General features: G+C 42.0%; 1 protein-coding gene across 1 annotated transcript; it reads left to right on the forward strand.

Moving 5' to 3' along the window:
• Window positions 1–493: 493 nt before the first annotated feature.
• Window positions 494–24,983, forward strand: clint1a (clathrin interactor 1a). Its single transcript, XM_080745571.1, has 12 exons — window positions 494–627; window positions 10,004–10,108; window positions 10,403–10,499; window positions 11,176–11,284; window positions 14,710–14,877; window positions 15,982–16,189; window positions 16,923–17,145; window positions 18,139–18,226; window positions 18,881–18,946; window positions 19,958–20,247; window positions 21,700–21,907; window positions 22,245–24,983. The coding sequence occupies exons 1-12, from the start codon at window positions 587–589 to the stop codon at window positions 22,520–22,522; spliced, it is 1,881 nt and encodes a 626-aa protein (XP_080601697.1). The 5' UTR covers window positions 494–586; the 3' UTR covers window positions 22,523–24,983.
• The last annotated feature ends 214 nt before the right edge of the window (window positions 24,984–25,197 follow it).

Here is a 25,197-nt window from a genome sequence, read left to right on the forward strand (position 1 = left end):
TAAACCTAACCATTACCCTGACCCTAACCGGACTACTGGGACCTTGAAACGACGGGCCAACCAAATATCGAGATTTTGCCACGTGGACTCCATAGTCAAAGAAGCGTTGAGTGTTCTTGCTACAGCGGGGCAATCCTCTGTAAAAAAACAAGTTCTTTGGTAGATTTTTTTGGATTACCTTAGTAGTCACTGGAAAGATTTGCCTCTAGGATGCCACCCAAGTAGGTAATTTCGTCTTTTCTAGTAGACATTTGGGGATCCGGGTCCTTGACTCCTTGACATGAAAAATGCTTGCAGGACCGGTAGTATAGCCTCCAAAACCAATAATAATACATCTCCCATGCTGCTTTGCGACTTCTGCGGTGACGTTTCAATGACGTTTCGGACGAAACCCTACTATGGGACCCTCCCACATCCATAACCACGCCCCCTCCAGTGTTCCAGTAGAGAAGAGAGGTAAAAGGAATAGTTTCTACTCTGGTGGAGTTCAAGGTTTGGCGTCTCGGTGTGTGTTTGTTTGGCGTTTATAAAAGGGATTATCGGAAGCCGTCGAGGCGGAGAACAGAAGCCCCTCTTCACAGTCAACATGCTGAACATGTGGAAGGTTCGGGAGTTGGTTGATAAAGCGTGAGTACGACGTCTATTAGCACATAATTCTACATTGTTGTCATAGTGTGGAGGAGTTTCTACCTGCCTGAAAGAGACACGTACCCAAAAGTTTGACGTCACACACTATCAAGTTGAAGGCTCGGTTATACTTCGTCGCGTCGACACTGTTCGTTACCTGCTAAACATGTTTTTTTTAGACAAGAACACGTGTTTAGGTAAATAAAAGTGTCGACGCGACTTGCGTCTGGCTTTATTCCAGGTCGAAACAATCATTTTAACTGAAGGGAGGTCATATTTTGTCGAGCGAGACGAGGCTCGCGACTTCGAGTGTGTCCTACGAGTATGCTAAGCTAACATGAACTCCCCTGCCTTTGGTCAATTCGTTTGTCATTTGGCAGTATGTTTACTCTTTGTATATGACACGGTTGTGTCTCTGTCCCACCTTGTTGTTTGGGTTTTGGTTCCGTCTGAGAATCAGTAGGGGTTATTCAGTTTAAGCTAACTTCGGTGACAGGCTAAAGTAGTTAGCGGTTAGTAGCTAGCTGACTGAGGCTAGCCTGCTAAGCTAGTTTGACAGCTCCAGAAAATCTGAATATTTGGGTATTGTAAATAACTGACAGGCATCAAAGATGACACAAGAGTTGAAAAACTGCCCTGACGAGTGCAGTCTTTAAAACATTCTGGGAAACACTAGTTAACATTGACTGTCATGCTTGAGTTATGACCACTGTGTTAAGCAGTGCCACTTGTAGCTGTTGTACTCCAAAGTCCTTTTGTTGTTCTATTCAAAAAGCCGAATTCTTCTCTGATGGGTAGCTCAATAATAAAATCAATGCATTGTCTTGTATCAATATGGGCCACATTGGTTTTCTACTGGAGTCAGCCATCCTTGGCCAAAGTCCTAATGTCCAAATGTCAACAACAAACTAAAAGTAGGCCTGTTTTCCAGTCCTGTTTAAGAATATGGCGAAGTGTCAGCTAATAAGCCTACTGTAGTTCTGCTTACACTAGTCCTGCATATTAGACATACTTTACATGTTTGTTACTACATTACAGCAGCCTAGGCTTTTGTCACATTATTGTGATTGATAACAGCTCGACATTTAAGTGAAAAGCAGAGTCCTGACAGAGAACACACATTAACCACAGTGACTGATGGTGATCTGATGTGGGTAACACTTTCATAAAGTTTGACCTGTTAAATACACACTTTCATAATTCACTTTCAGCCAGACACTGATTGGACTGAAAGCAGAGGCAAGCAATATGCATGCAGTATATTTGCATACTGTATGTCACAGTTGGTTTCATGCGAGTGACGAGTCCCTTGGTATAATACGCTAACCAACCATTCCAGTTTGACCTCATAGGGTCAGCAGCAGCAATTCAATGGTTTAAATCACGTTTAAATTATATTTGTTTATCAAGTGACCTCTGAACTATGGCCACACCTTGAGCATTGTTTCTTTTGTTCTGTTAAAGGCTCTGGTTTGCTTGGGCAGCCACAACTGAGTATAAAGGCGACAGAGGCCGGCCGGCTGCTGTTGCACAATACCTTTCTAACATCAAAAAGTTTAACGGCTGGTTAGACAAGATCAGGCAACAGCAGGTTCTAGACTCCAGAATGCATTCCTTCCCAAACACACTGGTCCCCCCTGATGTGTGACCCCTTTCAGCATGAGTTACAGTGGAGGACGAACCCACAGAGTGAAAGAAGGAAGGCATAGGGCATGGATGGAGGGGGGAGGAGGGGGGGGGGGGGGGGGGACTTTCCCACCCTTTTAGTCTCATCCTGGCTCTTTGAACACAGGTTTGAAGTAAGCTTATAAAATTGCAATATTTGGTAGTGACAACAAACTGTGGATCATAATGAATTGGCATTATTTATGACAGGGGTTGACTAAAGGTGTCTACACCAAACTACTACTTCCAATGGCTTAAAACTGCTAGTCTGTTGTAGTCTGCTGGCATTAGTTGGCAAACTTGGCATTTAAAAGTCAGCCGACAGAACATTGGATTCAGATGACACCTCGCTAGCCAGCCAGTGTTGCCAGGTCTGCTTATTATAAGCGACTTTGGTCTTGTTTTCCTGTAAAGTCGCTTGTAAAAATTCATAGTTGCGGTTCGCTTTAGTTTGGGCTTGTTTCTGAAGTGTAGTTGCTTATTTGGCCTTGCTTTCAAGATTATTTTTGAAAATGGCTGATGTAATAGAGCTCAAGTGGTGAAAATGGTCGCTTTTTTCATAGACCTGTTCGCTTGTTTCACTCACAGAATATAGCAAATGTGGCAACACTCAGCGAGAGAAAATAAACTCATAGCATATTTAGTACTAGCTTTGCTTTGTAGTTGATCGATTGGTATAGGAATTGAGAGTTCAGACAGAGTTAAAATTGAGAATATGGTATTTAGTTCAAATGACTCTGGCTTATTTAGGCTTGTTCTGCATCAGCAGACTAGAGGAACACAAATACAGTGGAGTATTTAGCCCCTCATCTCTACCGATTGACAACAGGGACGGAAAACGACTGAACATGTTCAGTTCTTCATCAACGGGTTCCGACAGCGATATCGGCGGCAAGCGTCTCTTGCCAACAAGGTGCTGACGGCAGCTTGTTGGCAGCAGACGCTTTCCGACTTCATCCGTCACCGAATCGCCGCGGTGAAGAGCTGGAGTTGACACAAATGTATCGGAGGCTCTTGCCTCTTGCCTGTCAGACAAGTACAGGTTGTGTTCTACTTGCCCAAAGGTCATGTCTACTTGGCACTTGCCCGAAAACTAAATTGTGATACCGTTAATTATAACACTCTGGGGCTATGCATTATAGACCTCAATATTCATGCCAAATATCTCGATAGCTATATGACTTTGAATATTCATTTTAAATACAACAGACATCTTGTGCTGTATTTAGCTAACTAAAGACAGTTGCTTCCCCACTCAAATGCACTTGCCCATCGGGTAACCTGAAAGCACTTGCCCGAACATTTTATTTACTAGCCACTGGCAGTCGGGCAACCGTTAGAGCCAAATTCTTTTAAAGACGAATTTATTTCGGTTCGGGGAGTCACAAAATCTCTGTGGCACCGATCAGCTGAATTAATGGCAGTGCCCGCCCCCCCAAACCTCTGAATGACGTCATATTGTAGTTTGGACAGAGCCAACCAAAATAAATTTGCCTGAATCGTCTCTAAAAGTGGAGTATGAATCAGCCCTATGTGTCATCCTGTGGAAGAGCCACCTTAAAGGGTAAACCATCCATTTCCAACATTGAACTATGTCATTGCGACCGTAAGGTCGCAGTTTAGTATGAAAACCTCCACCGGCCGTCCGTCGGTCACACGTGCGGTCGACCGCACGTCACACGTGCGGTCGACGTGTGATGAGGTCACGATGAGTCATCTATGCCCAAATATAGATTTCTAGGTCAGATGGCCCATAGAGTTTGTGATGTCAAACCTAGCAACCCAATATAAACAAACCTGATGTCAGACCTGAAGTATCCTTTTATACCCATATATGGAGATACAGAGATCTCCATATATGGGCATATTAGAAAGCCCATATATGGGCATATACGGATGACATCAGGGATATCCATATATGGGCATAAAAGGGACAAGGGCTTACAGTTAAGAGATCTCCATATATGGGCATATCAGAAAGCCCATATATGTTCATATACTGATGACATCAGGAATATCCATATATGGGCATAAAAGGGACAAGGACTTACAGTTAAGAGATCTCCATATATGGGCATAAAGGGACAAGGACTGTTACAGTAGATATAGAGATGTCCATATATGGGCATAAATGAACAAGGACTGACAAACACTGAGATCTCCATATAACCTATGGGAATATAAGGGACGAGGACTGTCAGCTTGTAGACCTATTTTCTAAATATTGTTGTACATTAAAAACTTGAAATGGGTCGTTCTGCATAGTACTTGGGATTTGTTGATGTAAATGTTCACATAGAGTGTAATAATTGGTAAAACAAACTTTTGGCCTATTTGTGGAGATAAGCGACCAACGGTCGCTTATCTCCCGATTAGGGAGTCTTACTGGTAAGTAGACTAAATCATGTCTTTTTCCCCCTTTCAACTCGAGATCAAAGCGTGACGCTACTCTCCTCTTGAAATACTCTGCCATTTCCATATATTGCCATATATGGGCATTAATTGCGACCGTCAGGGAGCAGTTTACTATGAAAACCTCCACCGGCCGTCCGTCCGTCCGTCCGTCCGTCACACCTTTGTGACCATCAACAAACGTCACACCTTTGTTGATGTTTAAATCGAAGAGTCTTGGTCAAATACTTCATACTTTTTTCAAAAAAAAATTTTTTTTTCAAAAAAACTTTTTGGACCTCCAACAATGTACTAGGCATGTTCGCGATCGCGAAATTGCATGTTTAACCCCCATACCAACCCTATCTTTCAAACATGGCAGCCATGTTTGTTTACATTTGAAGAAAACATAAGGGCTGGTATCTCCTGAATGCCTGAACGGATTTCCAAGCGGATTTTTTTGTTTGAAAGCTGTGAAAAGCGTGTACATGCATAGTGCATCATCTGTGCACGAATTCGTACACCAGCGTGCACACTATTTTTTTAACCCTTTGGTGGCGAACCGGCAATATAAGTTATTCAATGTTGAATAAATGTGGATGATAGCATGTAGTTGTGTTTTCCGTCATCATGGGCACATTCATGTGTTTTTTATAGGGCAAAAATAAGAATTAATATTAAAAATTAAGTGAATTAATTACTCGAATTAATTAATTAATTATCAAAAATTTTCGCCGCACGCGCTTTGCGCGTGCGCCATGAAATCCCCCCCTGGTCAAGACTTTCTCCTGCAGGAAACCCTGTGGTTTCTGCACTGATCATTTATACAATTCAGCTGTGTTTGCTCGTGTCATCATGATGAGGTCATAAATCAGCCATGCCCAAATATAGATTTTACGGGTTTACATGCTTACTCAGTTATTCGTTATGTGAAAGTCCTATGACGTCTATGATATCTGACATCATCATACATACATTCCCTTTTATGCCCATAAATGGAGATCCCCTCTGTAGAACCAGCCACTGACATCACTGTAATGTCAGGGGAACCAAATCCCTTTTATGCCCATATATGGAGATCCCTGTGATGCCAGGGGAACCAAATCCCTTTTATACCCATATATGGAGATATGGAGATCCCCGTGTTGCCAGGGTAACCAAATCCATTTTATGCCCATATATGGAGATCCCTGTGATGCCAGGGGAACCAAATCCCTTTTACGCCCATATATGGAGATCCCTTATGTCATCAATATTAAGCCCATATCTGTGAATATCTTTGGGTACCAGATGTCTCCATATATGGTTAAATGGTCCGATATACATCACTGGCCAGAAGACCAAGAAATGGTGCAACCTCGCCCTTTGCTTTTCTCCCTATAGGCATCTTACTGGTAGGTAGTTTAATGAGGAATGCAGTATGGTGGTAGGTAGGTAGTTATGGCCTTTGATGTAAGATTTTCACTTTCTAGGATAACTATATTTGCTATTCCCAGATGATGCCCTTTTAGGGTACCCCTCATGCCCATATATGGAGATCCCCAGGCTTTACTAATTAACATAAGTTTTATGCCCATATATGGAGATCAGTGTCCCAATGTCATCAGATATATGGGCATAAATGGACACAGGCAAACTAGATGGGCTGTATGGATATCCAGATGTGTGATGTAAGTGTTTTATTCCAAATGTGGCACCCCACAGACATATTAACAGAAACAAAATCCCTTTCATGCCCATATATGGAGATTTCTGATGTCATCAATCCCAGGCCCTGTAAAAAACATGGTTGCTATGGTATGAGCAACTTATGTCTCCATATATGGAGATTCAACTTCAATGAGTAACCATGGCAAACTGTCAACTGCCCGTATGTCTTGATAATAGGTAAAACAAACTTTTGGCCTATTTGTGGAGATAAGCGACCAACGGTCGCTTATCTCCCGATTAGGGAGTCTTACTGGTTAATATACCTTAGAGGTGTGTGTTGTGTGGCAATAAGAAAGTCCCCCCCCCCCCACACACAACACTTTGATGACGTCAAAAAGTGTACTTTGTAAGCCAAACCCCCCAATCAATCCTCCAGTTCTAGGCAACACAGAAAAGGGGGGACTTTTTTCTCCACACAACTCCTCTAAGGTATGACATAGTTCAATGTTGAAAGTGGGTGGTTTTCACCTTTAAGGTCTCAGTCAGAGGTACTTACCTGTTGGGCAAGTACAGGTCAACTTCTACTTGCCCGAAAGGTCATTCCCATTTGCCTGAAAAGTAAATCAAATGAATGTTAAATCCAATCAATAACTACCAATTGGCGACAGTCAATTTAAAATATTCAACTGCTACTGTTTGCTGATGTAAGTCTGATTATTATTATCATTATTATTAGTGTCAACCCCTGAATTATGCATCCTGTCATTGAACTTCACATTTTTGTACCGAAGACGGCACAACAAAAGGTTGGATAAGGCTGAAACTTTGCATAGCAGTGTGTTATGATCTGGGGAAGGTCAGAGCAACTTTTTGAAATGTTTTATACTATAATATTTAACTGTTTAATACTGTAATTACACTTGGAAGTCAATGGAGGCAAAATGTTATTAAATCATTTCACCACTGAGTAACCAAGTCGGTCCATCAGCATCTAGAATGAAGCTGTAGTTGAGTCACTTAAGGAAATGAGTTGCAGAGAACGGAAACATTGGTGTTGGTCTGTCACAGACACAGTCATTGCTGGGAGATAATTTAGGCTTCCGTTTGATCTGAGTGATATGTAGGCCACTGTTCCCTGATAGATAAGTAGTTGCAACACTTTCAGCAACATAATCTCGTGTGGGCCGCCTGTCACCATCTACGCAAAGGTAGCACGCTTCATTCTTAACCACAGACATGGTTAAAGATAGGCTGAGGATATGCAGTGTGTCATTGGCAGGCCTACATGAAATATCGGTTGAACTGGCAGCAGTCAGGCCTAGTAGAAACATAGTACTCGGTCTCACACCAAGCTCAGGTTCTGTTCAGGTAGCTGTGTATTTCTGATTTTCTCTAAGATCTTCTAAGACCTAGACAACACAACATGTTGTTAATGTGGGAAGTCTGGGAAACAAACTCTACAGCCTAGCGATAATCATGCCTGTATCCAGAACCACAGAGAGAGGGAGTGTCTCCGCTTAGCTGAATGTCAATGCTGCTCTGTTGAGGCCCTGTGCTGCTGCTGCTGCTGATGTGGCAATGGTCAGAAAGAAAGCACTTGGGTGTTGCCAGCTACAAATCTTTGTCTCCCCCTGTTTTGACTGCGTGTTTCCTAAACCCACCAGGCTTGAGTTAAAACCCGCCTTGCGGAAACGCCAGAACTTCCAGGAGTGTCTGAAATCCTTGCCGGACACATGGAGGGTGGATAAAGTCAGACCTAGTAAAGGCATGAAGACAATATAAAACTTGTACTGAGAAAAGCCTGCATTTGCACAATGCACAGCTATTAATTTGTCACTACAGTGCTCAAAATAAACTGTGCTAAAAAAAAAATAATAATAAATCGAAACTTACTTTGTACTGTGCTTAAAAAAGGGAAAACATTGTAACTTTGCTTAAGAGAAAAACGTACTGAGAAAGCTATTAATAGTCACTACTAGTCTGTGCTCAAAATAAAACCTCTTACTGATTATCAGTTAAATTGTTATAGTTTGGATATGGCTTTGGCCGTATTCTGCGTGTATTATTGTAATGGATCGGTAGGTAGTAGGTACAGTAAAGTCTAACGTTCATATGCACTTTCATACTTAAGATTATTGAGAGGGGCGTTTCCGCGAGGTGGGTCTTAACTCAATCCTGGTGGGTTTAGGAAACACGCGTTTTGACTACACCTCATCTTCAGTGTTTAATTCATCATTGGCTAATCAATGCAGATTTTAGACCTGTCTATTTGGCAATAGCCAAAGCCAAATAAATTCAGTTTTATTCTGGCTTGCTAGCGTGTTTAGAGATATGTGCCTGTAACCAGAATTAATCAATCGCATATAGCATGGTCTGGTAAATATAGGATAATGTTTGTGTTGGGGTCGTTGTGTAATCATAAGTATTTTCAAAGGTTTGTTAAGCTTGTTGAATACATTACATATTTTGAGTGTTTTCCACCACAATGAGATAGACAGCAGGCATTGACACTAAGGCTTGCCCACCTGCCCCCGGCAGGTAAATAAAACGTCAGGGCAGGTGAAGTTGGCTTTCAGGTTGCCCGACAGGGCAAGTGCTCATTTGAGAGGAGACACAAATGTCTATAAACACAACACAAGATATCTGTCTAAACACCTGAACGTGGCCAGTGCGCTGTGTCTTCTGGTCTGTGGAATGTAAAATTAGAGCTCTATTTACCTATAATGTGCTGTTTTTACTGTTGCTTTAAAAATATAAAATAACAAGTGTGAAACCATAGACATATTCAATCATAGCTAAAGTATTTGGTATTTGGATTTGGAGGTATTGAGGTATGACATTTTATCACACAGCCCCAGAAAGTAAAGAAATACGTGTTAAATTGAGCGGTAATTAAAATCGTACCTATAATTTTATAATGGATGATTTACTTTTCGGGCAAGTGGGCATTACCTTCGGGCAAGTAGAACATGACCTGTACTTGCCCGATGGGCAAGTGCCTCTGAGACCTTAGTGTCAACCCCTGTCAGGAGCCTATGATTTTTGTTCTTTACCACAACCTTTTTTCCTTTCTTTTTTAGCTTTTTAGTTGTGCAAACAGACTAAGCAACAACTTATGCCTGCTGTATTGTGTTTTCTTTTGAGCTGGCTGAAGTACTAGGTTATACTAGAATGCATTGCAAACAATACCGTAATATAATACAGTAGTTTGTTCCCCTGGCGGCTATCAGTATCACTGACGGGGCTTTTCCTTTGAATAGGCTGGATATGTGATTTACTCAAAGCAACTTATTTTGTGTCCTTTTTAACCAATTCCAGTCTTATTGTTACACACACACACACACACACACACACACACACACACACACACACACACACACACACACACACACACACACACACACACACACACACACACACACACACACACACACACACACACAGAGAGAGACACTCACATGCACTCACACTCCTTTTGTCCTATAGCCATTCAGTGCAGGTGTACTGTATATGCGGGTGTGGTTGTAATCAGAGTGGCTTTCATTTATTCCAGTTTACTTTGGAGATAATTCTTTCAAAGTGAGCCACATATTTGAAATTGAGAATTTGTTCCCAATTTCTTTTTTTTCCCTTCCTTTTAACCAATATTTGTTTCTCTTTTGCCATTTAGAACCAATGTGGTGATGAACTACTCTGAGGTGGAGTCCAAAGTGAGGGAGGCCACCAACGATGACCCGTGGGGACCCTCAGGGCAGCTGATGGCAGAAGTTTCCAGGTCAGCACAACACTCCTCTCCCACGTAACATATGTGTTTCACAACGCTGAATAGCACCAAGCCTACTTTTTGTAAATATAATGAGCATCAGCACGATTAGCTTGAAAAGATAAGCACTGATTCCTCTCCAAGAGGAAGTCGGGTGATTTTAATTAGATTGTAAAAGCAGTTACTCAATGTCACCCTTCTTTTACTAACAGGATAAGTTTTTATCTTACCCCGTTGTTCCATTTCTCTCCCTCTCATGGCTCCTCTTTCTTGCTCTGTGTTATGTTTGTCTGTTGCTTCTCTCAGATGCACCTTCATGTATGAGCAGTTCCCAGAGGTGATGAACATGCTGTGGGCTCGAATGCTTCGGGACAACAAGAAGAACTGGAGGAGAGTCTACAAGGTCTGTTTAAAACGGAACATGTGAGCAGAGTGAGCCAACAGGACTTTCACACCCTGTTCAGGTCCTCTGCTCAATGTATTTCTCTCCCCAAGCTGCCCAACTCGCATCTAGTATCGCGATGGCAGACAATCCGTGATCTCCGCTTTACTGAAACCAATAATGTTACAGCCCCAATATAATAACAGGAATGACCGTCCTAGTTTATTTTTTAGCTATATACAAGATATACAAGATTTTCCTTGGTCTCTATTGAGTGAAGCATTTAGAGACTGACTTCCGCTCCACTCCAATGGGAAAATTGTTGCTCCAAAATTGCTCCATATTAAAATAAGTTTAATCTGTTTTTATGCCTGTTATTTGTGTTTTTAGTTTTGAAACTGTATTGAATTTGAATCAAGAGGAATTGAAATGAATACTTTAGTTAATTAACTAATTATTAAAGGCCACAATTTGATCAAATAAAAACAATCTACACTCCAGACTTATTTGAATGAATATCATTTTATTTTAGACTTTATTTAGACTATTTTAATACAATATAACTAGTTGGAGGAGTTTCAGCTTTTGGAATATTCTGTGTTGCCTTTTGTAGTCAATAAGCATAACATAGTGAAGAATACAGATAGGCCTCAGTGATGTTCTTCTAACAGCTGTGATCTGTCATTCCTATCCTCAGTCACTGCTGCTGCTGGCCCACCTCATCAGGAATGGATCAGAGAGGGTTGTCACCAGTGCCAGAGAGCATCTCTACGATCTGAGATCATTAGAGAGCTACCACTTTATAGGCAAGTCAAGTCTTCAATCTGTCTCCCTCTCTCCATCTCTATCACTGTGCATGTAATATCTATATCTGCCTGTACCTCTTGCTCTTTCCAGTATACATGCAAAAGTGTCACCTTTCTGTGACATTCACCTGAATCATGTAGATCTGGGGTGCTGAGTGAGTCAGGCGAGAATGACTGACTGCACGTCATCTGATTTTGCTTTGAGATGGCCCTTAAGTTTGTGTGCCTCATCCTCTGCAAGTCCTTGTGTGTTGTCTTGTGCTGCTGCTTGTTTGTGTTCGGTGTTGGAGGCGGAGCTGTGTGTGTACGAAGAGTGGCTGTCCTCTTCATGTTGGTCGCGACAACATCCCTTTCTTTTCTTTAAAAAATATATAATATCCCACGATTTTGTAACCCATTTCTTTTCCCCCATTGTCAATTATCTAATGTAATCCTGGGTGCTACACTCGCTCTGCCAACCTGGGGAGACAATGGACTGACCTCATGCTTCTGTGCATGAGGAGTCCAAGCCGCTTCTTTTCACCTGACGGGGGAGTTTCCCCGGTTGGACGTGGCGCATGTAAGGAACACGTTATTCCAACCGGTTCCTTTCCCCTCCATCAGGCACCCCAGCTGGCTAGGGGGAGACAGTATAGAGACCAGGATTACTGCATGTTTTTGTGTGAGGGTACCTACTGTAGGGGACATGGGGAGAACATATAAACTCCACACAGAATGACCCTTTTGCCAACCCCACTTAGGCTATGGGCACTGATGACGCGGCCACAGAGTCCCCAACGGGAATTTAACTCGGGACCTTCTGTCTGTGAGGTGACAGCACTACTGTCTGTGCCACCGTGCCCACTTTTTCTTCTTTTTTTTTTTACAGTATCTTGATAAAAAAATGTGTTTTGGTTGCCAATGCGCGACTACAACGGCACCTTCCCATGACCCCACTTTGGGTTGCTACCCATAGTTTGAGAACCGCTGATTTAATCAATAGTGCAGTTTTAGACATGTACTGTATATCGGCCAGTCAGAGCTTTGATTTCTTCTGTTCCTTGGTGTCCATTTGAGCACAACCTCTCTACACCTTGGTGAATGTGCCTACCACAGTTTGAAGTTTATTATTGTAGCATTAACGTGTGCTGTTACTCAAGTCATGCTTCCTTGGACTTATCTATTTGCATTTGCATCGTTCGGGAAAGCGAGAGAAGACAAATGAGGGAAGAGGGCACTTTCACACACATCACTGTTTACAAAGGGGCTGTACGCACACAAACACACATTCCGTGTACATTTTTCTGATTTGTAAGCTTTTTATCTCCACCTCCCAGTTGCTATTTCTTTCTTCAGAGTGGCCGACTGTTTGGGGAATGGGGATGGTTCAGAACCTTGGTTCTGATCGCTATGGTTATGATATATTGTGTTAGATTGAATTGCAGTTTGCCATGTCACTAATGATAACAGTTTTGCTCCGATAGACTGTTATACATATACCTATGATAGATTATCAAACCATAAAAGCAACAAACAATTGGACCCCCCATTTTGGAAATTGTCACCTTTTTCACCCTTCATCAGTTTGCAGGTGTGCTTGTTGTTCCAATTTACAAAACCATATCTTTCTATTCAACTATATCTGTCTGCCTCAGTTCTTAGGGAATATTACATACATAAATAAGCCAAATCTACATTTAGTTTACATTTCAAACCGTATACAATTTAGCAGTATGGTGTGTCAACACACCTAACACAGCAGAGTACAGTAATGTAATATCTTAATTTGCTACAATAGCTTCACTGTACACTCTAATGAATGGATGAAGGCCCTAAGCAGTGCTTAGACCACAAACCCTTAAAGCCACACTGCCTGCCCCCCAAAGCTGCTTTCACTGCTCTGTCTCAGCCACATGTGTTCTAGCTGTTGTTTACAAGCAATGTCTGCTGTCCCGTCTCTGTGTTGATGTTCAAGAAATGCATTTCTGTTTTTAAAGAGCAGCTTAACACAGTTTTAGTTTGAACTCACTGGCTCCGTGACATTTAAAAAAAAATGCAAATGAGGACGTTTAATAATACTCAACATGGGTCTAAATAGAAAAGCAAAGTCGTGTGTTACAGTAATCGAGTGTAAATAGCCTGTAGCGTCAGTGAAACAAAGCTGCCTCTGTTAAGCTGTTTGATTTGTCCTCTGCCTCTGATGCTGGAAAGGCCTGTTTTAAATTGAGTGTAGACTCAGCTGAACTGATGCATCAGTGCACGCCCAAGAGCGCACTTGTTGTTGGTATTACATTGATATTACACAACTTTTTCAACCCATAGAGCACAGGACTCCTGTTATGTCTTCTGTTGGAAAAATGGAAACCAGTGCCAATGCAATGAACACATGGATGAATGAATTGTTTATATCTGTCCTTTTACAACATGAATAGATACTACAGTTTCGTTTAAGTACATGGCACCTAAACCTTATTTAAGTGTTGTATAAAAACAAAACATGAGATTGGGACCAGAATCAAATGCTAACCCTAACCCTAACCCTTTACATAATTATCTTAAAGGTGACTTGTAATACTTCTACAATACATTATGATATCTGGTAGCTTGTTAGAGCCTAGAATGTCTCCACTAGGTCTGATGGCTATTGTTTTGGTACAGCCTATCTTGTTGTCAGGTTCAGCCTCTCCTTGATGCAGCTACAGTATAACTGATCTCTCCCCATGATATCAAGTCCATAAAGCATACCCATCACCACCTAGCTAGAATATTGTCTGGTATCCTATGTGCCTCATAGATTACTGGTTTATCCAGAATTCCACGACAATGGCCACAGACAGTGTTTGTTCAGTAACGGGGTTCTGCCTGTCTCTTCAGCTCTTTAGTAAACAGAAAATAAATGTTCAGGTCGGGATACCAATTTGATCCAAGCAGGAGGGGGAATGCATACAGGCAGGGTATAGGATAAACAAGTAAAATTGTAGGGGCGCTCGGGGGAGGGGGTGCAGTGGTAAAGTGCCTGCCCACCACCGCGGAGGCTAGGGTTCTGGATCCGCCATGGTGCAGCCAGCTTTGTCAAGCGTCTACATGAACACAATTGGCCCGTGTTCTGTGGAGGGAAGCCAGGCGTGGTGGGTGATATTTTGTCACTGCAAGTACTCCTACGGGCTAGGGCGGCACCTGTCAGCAGGAGGAATAGGACGGTGGGGGCTCCTCACCGGCAGGTGAGTCGGTAGGATAAACGGCAGTGATGACACACAAACGTGTCTGGGAAGGAATGAATTGGCATAATGACTAAATTGGTTCTCTCTCCTGATTGAATACAATTGATATCCTGACCTGAAAAGACCTTTAAGCTACTGTAAGTTGTTCTTTAAGTGTTCCTGGATAATCATAGATTAATCATAATCATCTGTCTCTGTCTGTTCATCTCCACCTGACCTTTTTAGATGAGAACGGTAAGGACCAGGGTGTCAATGTTCGTCAGAAGGTGAAGGAAACGGTGGAGTTTGTCCAGGACGATGAACGGCTGAGGGAAGAAAGGAAGAAGGCAAAGAAGAACAAAGACAAATATATCGGAGTATCGTCATGTGAAGGCGGAGGATACAGAGGCTACTGTAAGACCCCACAAACTTTATAGGTTTTAGTTTTAAAAATTAAGCTTCCACCACATAGTTGCAAAGTCCCTCAGTTTAATTCTAGCTGAAGATCTGTGTTACTTGTCAGCTTCTCTCTACACTTAAAGGGTCCCTATGGTTCCTTAATTAATCTCATATTCATATTGGTTAAAAATAAACTTAAGTTGTATTGAATTAGTGTTTGAAAGTCTACATATTTTTTGAGGCGATGCATTCTTTTGCAAGCTGACTATGATGTGACAAATGTTTTGCAAGTGACAAACTGAAAGATGACCAAATACAATAGAATCAGATTTGGCCTCAGAAGCCCGATACAGTTCTTGTTTTGCAAGTTTAGTCTTGGATAGAACATTTCTAGGTGGCATTAAAAATGCCTTAAACCGTATTCAATTTAACTTCCTGACACCTGCACACACCTTGTACCTAAATAAAGCAAAAAACACCTAAAAAAGTAATCTTTAACCCATTCAGGCCTAGAATTATTGAATGCTTTAACCAGTGAAAAATAGCAGATATACAAGCGGTGCCGCACTGCGAGCTTGTAGATCTGCTATTTTTGAAAAAGTCGTGAAAATGTGTGCAAATCTTTGAATATATATATATTTTCAAAGCAAACATTTATAACTCAAATTTTGCTTCTGGGGGGGTCCCTGGAACTAAATATTTTGAGATAGGGGTCCGTGGCCAAATACATATCATTTTGGGGGTCCTTCACATGAAAAGGTTTGAGAACCACTGACATAGAAACATAGGTTTTTCAAAAAACCTTAGAACGATTCAAAAGACACTTATGAAATCGGGTCAAAATCGGGTAAAAATTCCAATGTTCGCAATTTTTCAAAAATAGCAGATCTACAAGCTCGCAGCGAGTGCCGCGCTGTGAGCTTGTAGATCTGCTATTTTTCAATAGTTAAAGCATAAAATAATAATACACTAACTGTGTACCCGTTTTGAATGGGTTAAAGGAAATTAAACAAGCTAATTCCCAGGTGTACAAAAACTGAAAAATGACCTCCCCCATTTCACTCTCTCCTTTCCTTCTCTTCCCCCTCACTCCTTCCTTCCTTGGCTCCCTCCCTCCAGCGGGGGACAAGTATGACTCCAGTGGTGGTACTGGTACTGGTACTGGTAACCAAGGGGGGAAGTGGGACGATGACTGGGACAGGAGCAAGGGTCCGTTTCCCTTCAGCGAGAAGCTGGGAGAGATTAGCGACAAGATCGGCAGCACCATCGACGACACCATCAACAAGTTCAGGAAGAAGGACAGAGACGACTCACCTGACAGATCCAGGTAGGCGGGAGAGGACGAGGAAGAGGAGGGGCTTTTCCCCTGCACAATTGACTGTCGGAATGGGGGGGGGGGGGGGGATTAAAAAGTCTGCAGTTTGCTGTGAAAAACAAAACTAGGGCTTCTCCCTCTGGGATTTGGATTCCCTGTGCTTTGTGTCGCTTGAAATATATGTCAAATTATTTATTTTGCGTAACCTTCACTTAACCAGGAGGTCACCTTGAGATTAAACATCTCTTTTTCACAGGAAGCCTGGCCAATTAATGGCAGCAGCAAAGGGTGTTTTTTTTTATTTATTTATTTATTTTAATGGTAGTTTCAGAAGTTCAGGGATCTATTTGTATTTTATACAAAAATAAAAATAGAATTAAAACACTCTGTGTTCGCTCTGGCCATGGCATTTAATTAAACTCAAAACAGTATATTATTGCTAGATGTCTCCTGTTTACACCATTAGGAAGAGGTACGCTCAAAGCAAATTTTAAATGTTAATTAGAAAGCTTATGGAAATGTTTTTAGACTAGCTACAGTAACTAACAGCTGTTATTTTCCCCCCTTATATTTAAAGTTTCAAACAGGATGTTCGCAAAGATTCCAGCTGTGTTGATGTTTATAGCCTGAAACCGTCTAAACATACATACAAGTGTTTTGTGCAAAATGTAATGGAAGGATGCTAAATTCTTTCTCATGTGATCAAACCTCAGAACCGCTGTCTTGTCTTCTGTCATCCACACAGCGATAACGAGGATGAACGGGGGCGTCCAGACAAGCGGAATGGCCAGACAGGACGAGAGTTCAAAGACGAAGAGGAGACCGTAACCACGAAGAGTGTCCACATCGTCCAGGCAACGGAAACCACTGCAACGCGGAAGAGGGGCGGAGTGCCATCCAAGAAAGTAGACCTCGGGGCCGCAGCCAGCTACACAGGAGACCAGAGTCCAGACACCAGCTCTAAACAGGTACACCATTGAGACAAGAACACAGACAGACACCAGATCTTACCAAAACTGTGTGGTAGCTTTTGTACTGTAAGAATGCATAAAGATCACTGGGGCTATAGGCTATGTCCATCTAGAGATGAGCATACTGTAAACTAACCACTGACTGCCTCACCAGCGAATGGAAATGATTTATATAAATACAACCTATGAACTGCTTCATAAGAACAATGTCGGTGTAAGCGATTTGGGGGAAGGAATATTTTTACAAACATACATACTGTTGATTATCTTGGTCTCTAAATTAGGCTCTGTAGGCATTATTTTTTACTGTGAATCTTTGAGTTAAACCAATATTGCAGTTTTGTTCACAGAGGTTTTGTTTAGCTAAAGGATACAACTAACCCAGTCAGTCACTCCCACACAGCGCTAGATGAAATGCCTGCAAGCTGCCGGTGGAACATTAACATGGAAGTAGATTGAGAGGAAATACACTCCTCATTAGCTCTGTGCACACATGATATAACTGTGCAGATATTATATTACATTGTATATGTGTGTGTATACAGCATATCCTCTATATACTGTATATAAGAGACTTGGTGCATGATTGCTGCAGTTTCACTCCACCTGAAAAGAAAAATACTGTACGTATATAAAATACCTAATTCTTGGTGCATGGTTGCTGCACTTTCACTCCATCCGAGCAAAAAAGTATTTGTAAAATTCCCATCTTGTTTGAGTTTTCATACAGAAAACTCATGCGCAAAGAATGACTTTGCAAATTAGCTTTTATATGTAAGCGTTCGATTAAAGCGAAGGCCTGAATTCGGTCACAATCTGATGCAATGAATCCCTGGGTAAACGAATACTTGTCTAATCCTCTGGATTTATGCGTTATTCTATTGACATAGAACAACATATAATCTAGCTTGGTTGAAGCATATAATCTAGCTTGGTTGAAGCATTTGCTCACAGTGGTGTGCAATGATCTTTGTCACTGTCATGTTTCAGCCCCAGGCAGCTGCCCCTCAGCCCTCCAGCAGCGGCCTGGCTGACCTACTGTGTGTGGACTCAGGACCCAGTCAACCCGCTGCCACAGGTACAATACAGCCTATAGTTCAGAGGTCTTCAAGCAGGGGGTCCGGGACCCCTAGGGGTTCCTCAGAGTTACTACAGCCAAATCTTTGTGTGATAGGATCATGTTTTTTACATTAATCACTGGAAACCCTAGCATCCCTATGCTAGTGGAACATTAACCAAAAAATAGCCGATCTACAAGCTCACAACGCCTCGCACTGTGAGCTTGTAGATCGGCTATTTTTTGGCACAGAGGCTCTCGGCTAAGGGGTCCTTGGCCTGAAAACGTTGAAGACCCCTGCTATAGATGTCCACTACTACCAGGCCTTTCTCCCAACACTCTGTTTGTCACACCACAGCGGCTTTGAAAGCCACAAGGCTGACGGTAGCTGCAGGTTTTGGGACAGCGCAGAGGGTGTGGTGGGGGTGTTGATGTATAGGAGCTAAGTGCACCAGATGTTTTTGTGCAGCAGTCCCTGGTGAATGGAGAGAGAGAGAGGGTGGGGAGGACTGCACAAGTTTGGTTTCCTCCACCCAGCAACCACCACCGCCTGACTCTGTAGGAATGCCAAGTATGCTGGACCACACCTGGAACTCACTTATTTGAAGTGACAAGTGGATGTCTCTTTCTCTCTGTCTTGCTTTCATTCTCTCACTCATACTTTGTTTTTCTCAGACCTCATCAGTGGATTTGCTGACTTCTCATCGCCCGTTGCCGCCGTCAGCCTCTCCTCAGAATCTGGTGTGTTCCTAAACTTCCCTTCTCATTTATGTTATTTGTTTATTTATTTATCAATCCATCAGTCTCCTCCCTCTCCGTGTGTCTTTGTGTTGTGCATGCGTGGTGCCATGATGTTACAGTCACGCTGCTAGAATATTCAGAGGGATGCTGGGGTGGGAGCCCTGGCCATATGGAGCCTGCTACCTGCTCTGCATAACAAGAACAGACACACATCAACTCCTGTTATGTATGACAGGGGGACAGGGGTACAGGGTGAGGTTAGTGGGGGTGGAAGAAGCTGACACAGATAGAGAGATAGTGAGTGAGGGAGGGAGGAGGGCAGATTGAATGAAAATATTGATAACATGGCACTGATGCTCAGGGGAAATATGCAAAGGTTCGCCTATAAAAACATGTCTAAAATAGGGCTGCCAGGGTAACAGTGGTTAAAAACACAGGTATAACATTGTTGATTGCTAGGAATCTTTCTCAGTGAGGTTGGTTAAAGTTGGTTTGAGGTTGGTTAAAGTTGGTTTAAAGACACACTTTATTGAATATAATTTGTAGGAATAAGATCACAATAGACAGTAGAAAGATGACTTAACATCCTACCTGTCCCTGAGCTTGGGTTGATCAGGAGTGCATAGAGTGGGTTTTAAAAATAAGTTATCGTGTGCATTCTATCACAAACAAAAACGGCATATAAAAAGACTTAAAGTGTTAGTTCAGCTATTTTTGACATAAAGCTGTGTGAAATACCTGCCATTAAAATAGTGGTTACAAATGTATTAATTGATTACCAGAGTCCCGTGGTCAGAGTTCTGGTCAGTTTTAGATGAATATTAAGTAGTTCCAATGGGGTGGGGGCCATTTGGCGTGGCCCAATCATTGAAAATAGATTAATCCACAAAACTAGCGTCATTTGTATTGTTGGCCTATTTCTACCATATAGAGCGAGAAAAAAACCTAATTACACAAACGTAAATGGAAGTACGTTCACCTAACCCTCTGCCTGGCGTATCTTCGCCCCAGCCTCTACTGGAAACACAGGGGACTTTGGGGAGTGGAACGCCTTCCCTGGAGGGCAGATGCCGGTCTCGGCACAGCCTGCAGACGGAGGTGCGAGTGACCTGTTTGGAGCCTTGGGGGCTGGTCCTGCCCTGGCTCCTGCTGCTACCCCTGCTCCTGCTGCCGCTCCCTCGGCAGACCTGTTCGACCTGATGGGTCCCACTCAGTCCATCACCGCCTCCCAGAGCCTCAACTTCAGCATGAACGCCACACAGAGCATGAGTGCCACCGTCCTGCCCCATTCCCTATCACAGGTACGTCTCACTGCACATGCAAGCACACGTCTGCATGATTTATTCATGTCCACATCAGTACAGGAACAGACAAGAAGACAGTAGAAGTTCATAAGACCTGTCTGATAGCAATATTACCGCAATATACTGTATACTGTGTGTATATACAGTATGTAAATGTGCAGTTTAATATACAAATATAAGGTTTTGGCCACCTAGCCTTCAAAACTGTTTTTAAGGTGGGGTGACAGCTAGGGCATGGGAGGTGCTTTAATGACTTAGACCGCATTCCTCTTATTGAAAACATGCTTATTTATGAAAAACATTTTCAAGAGCTAGGTGTCCACAAACTTTGGATGGATACTACTATACACACTCATTCAGCAAATCCATTCCCCGTGCACAGCATTGCCAGCACCCATTTTTCTTTCTGGTGCAGGTGGTGGCAGGAAACATCACACACATGAGCAATAAACAAAAAGAGTTCACGGCACAAAATACTCCTGCATCTTTCCTTTTGTTTTTTAGTGCAAGTAGAAAAAAAAATAGAACAAGGCGTTTGGCATAAATCTACCTGATGAAGCTGTATGCGAAAGGCTTTGTTTGCTAGATCATTACACACACACACACACACACACACACACACACACACACACACACACACACACAGACGCACAGATTCTTCCTAACATGTATACTGCTCATTGACCATGGAGACAAACACACACACAAGCGTTGTAGGTACTCGGGGACCGTCTCTCCAGATGCTCATCTCCCCCAGGAGACCACCCACTAACCACCCTCTCCTCCTGTTAACTGACACACCGAATGGGAAGTCATGAACACATTAAGAAGGCCTCGTTTGTAGACAGTATTTTCACATTAAAACATTGTTGGCCTACTTTAAAAAGAAAAAGAACGACTGCTACCTCTGATTCCAGTTACTTTAGATGACGTGTTTTAATGAGTTAACAGAGAGATGGTTGCACAGTCTAGTATGAACAGTACCCACTGTAGTGTATCTGAGAATGAAGGTATAGACCACTGGTTCTTGATGTCGGGTCTGTGGACCCCCAGAGGGACCCCCAATTAAAGGATTGATGGTTATGAACCATATGGACCCCTAAGGGACTAACTCAGAGTGAACACATGTACCATAGATCGCGTTCTGAGAGATAAAAATCCATCAAATGGAGGCCCGTGGCCTAATGTTTATCAACCTGGGGGTCCTTGAAAATCTAAATGTTGAATCGCAGGTTTAGACCACAGCATTATTGGAATCCTATCATTCTTTTGTGAGGAGGACAAGTGAAAATCACGACGTACTGTAACTCAATAAGAGCAAAATGACTGCATAACTCCAATAACCAAATGCATTCTGTCTGTCTGCTGAAGAATAACTTTCTGTGCAGGACTTCCCCCTAGCCCTGCTCTTATTTCCATTGTGTGCGTTTTGTGCCTGTCCTTCCGCAGCCCATCCAGAACATAGGAGCTCCAATGCAGCCTCAGTCCATGCAGCCAATGCAAAACCTACAGCCAGGCTTAACTTCTCAGGGTGCTGCTGGGTCTAAAGCTGGCCTCCCTTCTACTTGGTCAGACACCCCGGTCAACATCAGCCTGGACTTCCTAGGAATGCAGGCCCCCAAGACCAGCCAGCCCACCCTCAACACACTCCAGCAAGGTAAGAAGAGTAGTAGTGGCCCAAAAGGATACATTTTAAACCTTATTTATTTAAGGTGAACAAAAATCCTTGCTTTTTTTTTTTTTGCATTTTATCCTTTTGATGATGGTGTGATGATGTATGTATTTGTTATAAATAAAGATGTTAACAAACCATAGTGAATTTGACAAACTTGTGTACAAAGTACTGTATGCAGTTATACATCCTTGCTTTTCATTTAATTCCTGCTATAGACTTGCCTACTTTAAGCTACTAAACCTACCAGAATGGGTATTTATCTTACCTTTTAGTGCAAATGTAGCCTTTACTAAAAGGCTTATGGATGTGTTATTTTCAGGGAACCAGCCCCCTGTTAACCTGCTCGCCCAGGGATTTTCCAGCATGAACTTTGGCTCCACCCCAGTCAGAACGCCGGTCAGTCCTATGATGCACCCTGGCATGGGGATGGGAATGGGCATGGCCCCGAACCAGGGTATGATGGGAATGGGGATGAACATGGGGATGCCACAGGCTGGCATGGGCATGGCAATGCCCGGTGCTATAGGAATGAACACCGCCATGGCTCAACAGCCCAAACAGGATGCCTTCGCCAACTTTGGCAACTTTGCAAAGTGAAGGCGCTTTGGAGGAATGGTGTCAATCTCTCTCTATCTCTCTTTCCCTCCGTCCGTCGGTGAAGGATTGCTAATGAGCTTCAAACAAAGAGTACTTGAATGATGTCGAACATCACAATACCGAGACCCTACAATGTTATTCTTTAGCCTTTCATAATCTATCTAAATGAATGTTTTCTCAGTTGGAACCAATGATCTGTCAGGGTTCAACACATTACCACAGCGTGTTGTGTTGGTTTGTTTTTATTGCCAGAGAGAGGAAGAGTGACAGACACATCTGCCATCATGACAACGTCAAGGCAATTATGCTTTATAACCTCAATCAAATGAAATCACCAGAATAGCAAAAAATATATATATTAGAGACTGTTCCTTTTTTCCCTTTTATTTTTAAAGAGATGTTATCAGTAACTACTGGATGTAATATCTGTGTGGTTAAGCTGATCAACCATCTAAACATTCTAATGTATTTCAAAGAATGTCAAGTTACTTTGTACTTGTTATTCTCTTGACTTTGTAAATAGACTTCCCCTGTCCATACAAATAAGTTATTAAGTACTTGGATGAGAGACGGTGATGATATGAAGAGTTCTATCATTTGGGGAAAAAGACAAAAACATGTGAATGTATCTCAATCAAGACCGCTATTATTGTAAGGTACATTGCCAGTATCTTTGATACCTTAACTTTGTACTTTTAGTGTACACGGTAAAATCCTCACTGATAATTTAACTCTTAAGTTAAATTAACACTCAGAATTTTACAGTGCACACCCTCAGATAGTGACCTACAGTAGAAGAAACAAATATTCGAGTGAGTGAATGCATGTTTGTATTGAGGTCTGTTGGTAATGACTACATGAACAGACTAACTTTGTGGCCTTTCTTATAGGTATAAATGTACATATATATATATTTTTAAAGATGAAGACAAGTATAATCAGTTTGCTTCCAAATGAGATAATCAATAGGGAGGAATGGGGTATTGTGGGTCTTTTCTTACAGTACATGGTGCCTGTAAGTCAATTGCCTTTTTTCTCTTTAGTGAACCTCTTAAAGGGAGACGGGAGTATAAGACTGTGCAGTGTTGAGGGCACACACTGCTGTGTTGCGTATGAAGTCCAGCGTTCATACTCCTGCCCTCGAGCCATGATTGCAGTATCTGTTCAGATACTGGATGTGATCGTTGCTCATTAGTTTTGCTCCCTGTACGTTTATTATCCCACCCTGCGGACATGTTGATTATCACCATTGTCTTGTTAAGACCAGTGATTATCTCAGTAAAACCTGGCTAGTAGTACCTAAAGAATGAGGCAGTAGCAAGCATGTATTTTTATTTTTTATTCTTTGTTAATAAGAATCCATTGGTGCATCTCAGTTAAAAGCTGCCTACGCTTTTTTTTTTCTTTTCTTTATTTTTTAACATCCTCCGCCTTCACCATTCTTTTTAAAAATGCTGAACAAAGACTGGCAGACACTGTAGCTACTCTTTTGTCATTCCAAAGTCTGGGTTCTTTCACATCCCAACAGTCGCTGCTGCAGATTTACATGAGAGGAAGCGTTTCGGCCAGTCGAGATGCTCTTTGTCCTCAGCCCAGAAGAATATGCTGCTGTAGGGGTCAAATGAGCAGGCGTATGTTGCTGGGAGTGAATGAACCGCCAGCTGGTTCGTCTGTAGTGCTGTTATTTATACTACATACAGTAAGTTGTGCATAATTTTCGCACGATAAATGTATCACTGAAATCCTAGAGTGTTCCATTTGTAAACTCTCTCCGAGGGGAATGAACACTCAGGATTTTACTGTGTACTTCTTCGCACTTGTCATTTTTGCCCGGCGACGCTTCAAGAAGGGGTTTGTGCGATGAAGTGTAAAATCAAGCCCTAATCCATATCTGTAATGTACAGGTACAAACTGACACTCTTAGAGGGTTTTAAGTGCCTGCCGATGATTGCCTTGTGACCCCTGTCATGATGAAACGATTGAGCTATTTCATTCAGAGCAGAGAGATTGGAAGTGAATTTGAGCTGAGTGACATTTTGTGGTACGTCAATGACGAAATAAATAATTCACCGACCAGACATAAATGGTGGATTGTTTCGCCTCTGGAGTGACTGAAGAAACACTTCTTCTCTCCTGAGACGGGACTACTACACACAGTAGCCATGTACCAGGGGTCTGATGCATTACCTGTTTAAAATGACCAAAATATATTTACTCACTTTGTTTTTTCTAAAATATATAATACCCATAGAGGTTATTTTATGTTTTGTTTTTCTACTTAAAATCGTTTTGAGAACTTCTTCTGTAAACTAGGATTGTTACTGAAAACACTAGATTATCCACAATGTAAAAACAAAAATCCTTTGAGAAAAATGTAATTAGTTTTTTTTTTCTCCCTCCTGTTTTGATTTGTTTTTCACATCATGATCCTACATCTACAACATTAAACAGTTGATTGAAATTTGTTAATGGAGTGTGTTATTTGGTGTGATGTGTCATTAGCCTCTTTAGAAAGAGCTGCAAGGCAGCAATTCTGAAGATGTTACACTTGACACTAAAATTACATTAAGCTGGGATGGGTTAATGTTTTTTGCGTAAGAATGAACATGAAAGATCTGTAAAAAAATGTATTTTTATTTTATTTTGTGTTCCTTGGAATAGGCTATATTGACATA

The sequence above is a fragment of the Nannobrachium achirus genome (assembly GCF_963921795.1).
Source record: "Nannobrachium achirus genome assembly, chromosome: 17".
NCBI lineage: Eukaryota > Metazoa > Chordata > Actinopteri > Myctophiformes > Myctophidae > Nannobrachium > Nannobrachium achirus.